General features: G+C 42.4%; 1 protein-coding gene across 1 annotated transcript in view; it reads left to right on the plus strand.

Moving 5' to 3' along the window:
- The window catches only part of SHE (Src homology 2 domain containing E), a 20,935-nt gene extending 15,372 nt beyond the window's left edge, over nt 1-5,563 (plus strand). Inside the window, exons 4-6 of the mRNA XM_007948531.1 lie at nt 1,431-1,587; nt 2,869-2,988; nt 5,377-5,563. Coding sequence (XP_007946722.1) covers nt 1,431-1,587; nt 2,869-2,988; nt 5,377-5,563 — 464 coding nt within the window. The remainder of the gene's footprint in view (nt 1-1,430; nt 1,588-2,868; nt 2,989-5,376) is intronic.
- Nucleotides 5,564-6,474: the final 911 nt, after the last annotated feature.

Here is a 6,474-nt window from a genome sequence, read left to right on the forward strand (position 1 = left end):
CAGGGGGCAGGAGTGTATATGGAAGGATGGACACTGGGAAGAGGTAACTATGAGGAGGAAGTGGGAGGGGAGCTGTTGCATTGTGGTAAACTGTGATCAATGACATGAGACAAAGTATATGTGAACTGCTGTATGGAAAGTGAATTTGCTCTGTAAATCTTCACCCAAATCACAATAAAAAGAAAGAAAGAAAAAGAAAATAACTTCAGAGAAAGTTGACAAGTAGGTTATCAATAGATTAGAGTTAATTCTTTGTCCTGCTTCCCCAGGACCTAGTTTTTCTACTTGGCTGGCCATGTAATTTTTTTACCTTTGGTTAAAATTTTAGGGATATCTTTTCCTTCTAACAGTAAAGCCAGGTTTGCAATTAAGGGAGCTCTGGTGGCATAGTGTCTAAGGCATTTGACTGCTAACTAGAAGGCTGGCAGTTCAAACCCACCAGCCAGCCACTCCTCAGAAGGAAGATTGGATGATCTACTTCCATAGAGATCTCACCTCGGAAACCCAAGGGGGGGTTACTATGAGTCGAATCAACTCAATGGCAGTGAGTTTGGTGTTTTTTGTTTTATTTTGTTTTTTAATATAAACGGTTCATAGAGAAGGAATCCTGAGTAATACAAATGCTTAGTATACTGGGTTGTTAACCTGAAGGTTGGAGGTTTAAGTGCACCCAAACATGCCACAGAAGAAAGGCCTGGCAATCTGGTTCCAAAAATTCAGCCATTGAAAACCCTGTGTACTGCAGTTCTACCCTGACACACATGGGGCCACCATAAGTTAATCAGCTGTACAGCAAGTGGTTAGGATTTAGGTTAATTTCTTTGATAGCAAGCATTTTAATTTAATCTTATTTTAGTGGGGTTGTTTTCTTAGGCTCCCCCCAAAAACTGTATTGGGCATCTGCCATTTTCACAGTTATTCTGCTAGGTGTTTCTCATTTTATCCCTTTATTTTCTATCCAGCATAGATGTCGTAGCATCTTTTATAGCATTATTCAGTACTTTCTCTGCTGATTTTTCTTTTTATTTCCTAGTAAAAAGTGTTCATTTGGTTTCATAGAATGATATACACTCTTGCAAAGAATCATTATCTGCCACTGTTTCTTCTTTTATTCTAAAAACAATAAAACTAAGAAGTTTTAAAAAGTACATGCTGAAATATATTGAAGTGGTTTCCTCTCATATCCTAAAACTGTTTTATGCTGATAAATTATCTTACAGAAAACGTGGCTTTATGTGGGATGCTAGCAGTGTGATTAGATCTCAAAGCCAGCGGGAGGCTCAGCTCTGCCAGGATATTTTATATATAGTTTTCATTAAAAGGGAAGAATGCTTCTTTGCTGAGCTGAGACAGGCAAGGAGGTTTTTTTCTTTGAAGTTTTCGTCGATCACTTGGGTGGCCTCTGATGTTAAATGGAGCCTGCCTTCCAGTCCAGTTTGAAGGATCTGAGCGACCTTCCATCAGGGAGGAGACTGTGAGGCAGCACCACCGACAGAAGAGCTGGACCCAGAAGATCTTGAAGCCGACCCTGTCCGACCACAGTGAGGGGGAGAGAGTGGACCCAGCCCTGCCCCTGGACAAGCAGCCGTGAGTGTCCTGTGCAGACACTTGTCCCCGTGATGGATACGAGCTTATTGATAGATAGCCTTGGGTGGGGTTGGGGAGGGGGTGCTGCACACTGGTCCATTTGACATAATTGTCTTTGTTCATGAATACTGACTTAGTACTGAGTGCTGCTTTAACAGAAGTACTGCAACTGAATGGCTTTAACAAACAGAAATTAATTTTTTCTTAGCTTAGGAGGGTCTTACTCCCATTGAATCAGATCCGACTCATAGCGACTCCTCCTCGGGTTACGGAGGCGGTATCACTACGGAAGGAGATTGCCCAACCTTCCTTCCGAGGAGTGGCTGGTGAGTTTGAACACCAGCCTTCTGGTTAGCAGTCAAATGCCTTAGGCACTACACCACCAGAGCTCCCAGTTTAGGAGGGCAGAAGTCCAAATTCAGGGCACTGCTCTAGGGGAACAGTCTCTGTCTGCTCTGGGGGAAAATCCTTGTCTCTCTCAGCTTCTGTAGCCCTAGCATTCTTGGGTTCCTTGCTGGTGATCTCCCTGTAGCACCACCTGCTACCCCCACCCCTTGCATGCTTCTGTACCTAATCTAGTCCTTTTATAACCGAGAGGTGATTAGGGTTAGGACATGCCCTACATTGATATGGCCTCATTAACATTAAAAAAAAAAAAATCTGTTCCTAAATAGGATTATATTGGAAGGTATAGGAGTTCGGATTCCATCACATATTTTGAGGAACACAATACAAATACTTTCCTGAATGGAGCTCATCAGTGAAAACCCATTTTTAAAGCCCAGTGCCTTTGTGCACAATGGAAAGTGCACCACGTAACAAAACCCGTGTTTTAAGCTTCATTCTATACAGAGTGAAAAGGAGCTCTGGTGGCATAATGGGTAAGGCATTTGGCTACTAATTAACCAGAAGGTCAACGGTTCAAACCCACCAGCTGCTCTGTGGAAGAAAGATGAGACTATCTATTTCTGTAAAGATTTACAGCTTTGGAAACCCAATGGGGGGTCACTATGAGTCAGAATCAACTCAGCAGCAGTGGGTTTTTTATACAGAGTGAAAACTTTTACAGTTGCACCAGGCTTGCTAACTCACTGTTATAGGATGGATGGGCTTTGTGATCCTAGATCACCCAGGTCTGCCTGCTGTTATAAATGTCAAGCAGGATCTAGTTTAGGTTGTTGAGTATCCACCAAGAGTTCATTTCAAATAACACTTTATAGATTCATGTCCTGCCTTGATTTGTATTTTGACACTCTTGATATTCCCCACCCCGTTTTTCAGTTGGTATCATGGTGCTATCACCCGTGTAGAGGCTGAGAGTCGACTACAACCCTGCAAAGAAGCTGGTTACCTGGTTCGAAATAGTGAGTCAGGGAACAGTAGGTACTCCATTGCACTAAAGTAAGTATTTAAGCCCATGGGCTTTCCCTGTCTCTAGGAGAGGTACAGAAACACTGGTGGCACAGTGGTTTAACACTTGGCTGCTAACCAAAAGGTTGCCAGTTTGAACCACCAGCCGCTCCATGGGAGAAAGATGGGGCAGTCTGCTTCTATGAGAAATTACAGCCTTGGAAACCATATGGGGCAGTTCTACTCTGTCATAGGGTTGCTATGAGTCAGAATCAACTTTTTAGTGGGTGTATGTGAGAAAGAGTACTAGGAGCCCTGGTTGTGCAATAGGTAAGTGGTTGGCTGCTAACCACAATGTCAGCAATTTGAACCCACCAACCATGCCATGGGAGAAAAGACCTGGCAATCTGGTCCTGTAAGGATTTGAGCCTAGGATACCCTTATGGGGCAGTTCTGCTCTATCCTATAGGGTCACCATGGCCTGGAATTGACTCAACAGCACACCACCAACAACAGAAGGGGCACACTGTGACAGTCTTTCCAACCACAGATAGATTACCAATCAAAAAAGATATAATTTGAAGGTACACACATTGCCAGAAAATAAGATACATTTGCTTGGACAACGGAACATGAAATGCTCTGACTAGAATGCAAAATTGGTATTGGGCAAATGCCCCAATCTCTTAGGATAATGAGGGTGCTATGTCACTCGTGGAGCTCTGGTAGCATAGTGCCTAAGGCACTTGACTGCTAACCAGAAGGCTGGTGTTCAAACCCACCAGCCACTCCTCGGAAGGAAGGTTAGGCAATCTACTTCCATAGTGATCCCACCTCGGAAACCCAAGGAGAGGTCGCTTATGAGTCAAGTCCGACTCCATGGCACATAACAACAACAACATGTCAGCTGTACTTTAGTCTATTTCCAGAGGAACCCTGGTGGTACAGTGGTTAAGCACTTGGCTGCTTACCAGAAGGTTGGCAGTTGAAACCCACCACTGCTCCATAAGAGGAGGAAGTGTGGCAGTCTGCTTCTGTCAAGATTTACAGCCTTGGAAGCCAATGAGGCAGTTTTATTCTGTTTTACAGAATCACTCACTATGAGTCAGAATCAACTTGACAGCAGCGGGTTTGGTTTTCTTGGGTTTTAGTTCATTTCTACTTTACATTAGCTGATCTAACAGTAGGCCCTCTCAGGAGAGAAATAATTCCTAATAAAAAGGATAATTTCTAATAAGATAGTTCATTTATTCTTTTATTCCATAGGCTTTTGGACTTTAATAAATTGGATTCCTTGATTGTCAAAATGCCAACTGTAATTTTGATACTAGTTTGTTCTGATGAAGAAGGAAATGCTGACTAGCCGATTACTCCTTCTCTCTGGTTATACACAGAAAATACATTTTGGCCTGGTAGGCCTGCCTGGTGGGGTTGGGATCATGGAAATTCTTGTTGCTCTGTGAGTTCGGTGGTGCTATATTGGAGGATCATTGTCAAGAGCCCTAACAGCATTTCCTTCCTGAGGAAGCTGAGCCCCTGCAGCTGAAACAATCAGACTGGAGGGGGGACAGCGGTAGGGGGGTTGAGCACTATGGCTTAGAAAATGGGATGGGCCACCAGATCTACCAGGAAGGGCTTTGCTCTGTTTCTCAAACTGGTGCTTGGGGGTTAGATCTTTGAGCTTTCAGTGCCAGCTTTCATCATATACAGCTAGGGACGTTTTTTCCAGATGTGGGGGGAAACAGTTTTTTTAATTATTCATGTTTTTGTTTATTTTTATAACTGTTGGTTTGTTTTTTTTTTGGAGAAAATATATACAACAAAACTTACACCAAATCAAGAACTTCTACATGTATAATTCAGTTGACATTGATTATGTTCAAGGTGTACAAACATTCCCGCTATCCTTTTTTAGATTATTCCACTACCATTGACATAAACGCAGTGCCCTCTAAGCTTCTCATCTCACCTTTCAAATCACTATTGTTGTCAATAAGATCTCATATAGATACTTCATTAATATTCACATGTTCTTTTGGGAGAAGAGTAAGAGGAAACCTTAACTATATCCTTTAAGCTATGGTGAAGGGGGGTGAGTTTAAAACTCACCACAGTGCCTGACTTCTTGGGCTCAAGCACTAGTTTGGCAGTTTGGAGGCAAGTAGGGTTTTCCTTTTTTTGTGTGTTAGTTTTCTTCTTGGTCAAGTACCTGATGACTTGTATCAAGATAAACAATTCAAGAGTAACACATTTAGCCCAGGACTATGAAGCTTCTAAGAGTTCCGCTGAGGAGTTGGATGTTGAATGCATTCTGTTTGTACAGAACAATTCCGGGAAGAGGAGTTGAGAACCCATCAATTTACTGTGAATCTGACTGGGATGGGTCCCAGCAGGGAAGCTCACCCATTCATGTCTCCTCCGTTTTTTCTTCTATTACAGGACTAGTCAAGGATGTGTCCACATCATAGTGGCTCAGACCAAAGACAACAAATACACGCTGAATCAGACGAGCGCCGTGTTTGACAGCATCCCTGAAGTGGTACACTATTATTCCAATGAAAAGTTGCCTTTCAAAGGGGCAGAACACATGACCTTACTCTACCCAGTGCACAACAAGCTGCACTAAGTTTCGGCCACCAGAAGCCAGACGCCTTGCACCCCTTGTCAGCATCTCCCTGGACAAGGCTGGACTTCTTCTTAGTCATTAACAGGAAGTGAGGGTCTTTACTTAAAAATCAAAAGCCTTTGGCCTTGAATCCATTTAACAACACTTGGTTACTGACCTGTCCCTTTCCTCCCTACTAAGTAGTTCCACAGTAAGGTATCCTAACTTACCCATTGCCTCGCTCTTGGGTAGGTGTTTCTGTTTGGGGTGTGACCCTCAGGAAAGAGAAGTCAAGAGTTCAGGAAAGATGCGTCCTTCTTGCCCTGGTTTAGTCATTTCTGTGAAGCATGGAAGTTCTCCAGAAATGTGCTAGTTGTTACCTGGAAGACCTGGTCTCAAACAAAAAAAAATCACTTTGTTGTACAACCCTTGTTTTTCACATAAGATGATAAAAAAATGACATTGTGGATCAGAAGAATCCCCTTCTTGGGGAAACGGATGAACAGTGGAAAATGTGAATGATGGATGTCCTGGAAAAATCGACTCTTTCCCTCAAGTGCCCCAGCTTAGCTCTGGGGTCCATGGAATTCACAACTTTAGGGTCTGGCCAAGATGATTTTGTTGGTCAGCTTTCTAAGAAAGTTTATATTTTCTTGGTCTCTGGACCTCTTCCTTATTTTTCAGCAAATCAGTGATAATAAGTATAAATATGAAGGAAAATGCCCCCGTTTTAAAAATTACAAATACGATTAAGCATTGGCAACATTATTTTAATTCTGAATTCATAGAGTACAATACACAGCTAAGATTTCATTTCTGAATTTTTAATCAGATAAGTTGCAAAGCTCAAGAACTATGTTCTTATCAAATAATCACGCAGAACTTCTGATGCCTGTTTTGTCTTTGTGCATTGCAGTTGCTATAAAATCATT

This window comes from Orycteropus afer, unplaced genomic scaffold, assembly GCF_000298275.1.
Source record: "Orycteropus afer afer isolate SDZICR_OR568_19922 unplaced genomic scaffold, OryAfe1.0 scaffold00217, whole genome shotgun sequence".
NCBI lineage: Eukaryota > Metazoa > Chordata > Mammalia > Tubulidentata > Orycteropodidae > Orycteropus > Orycteropus afer.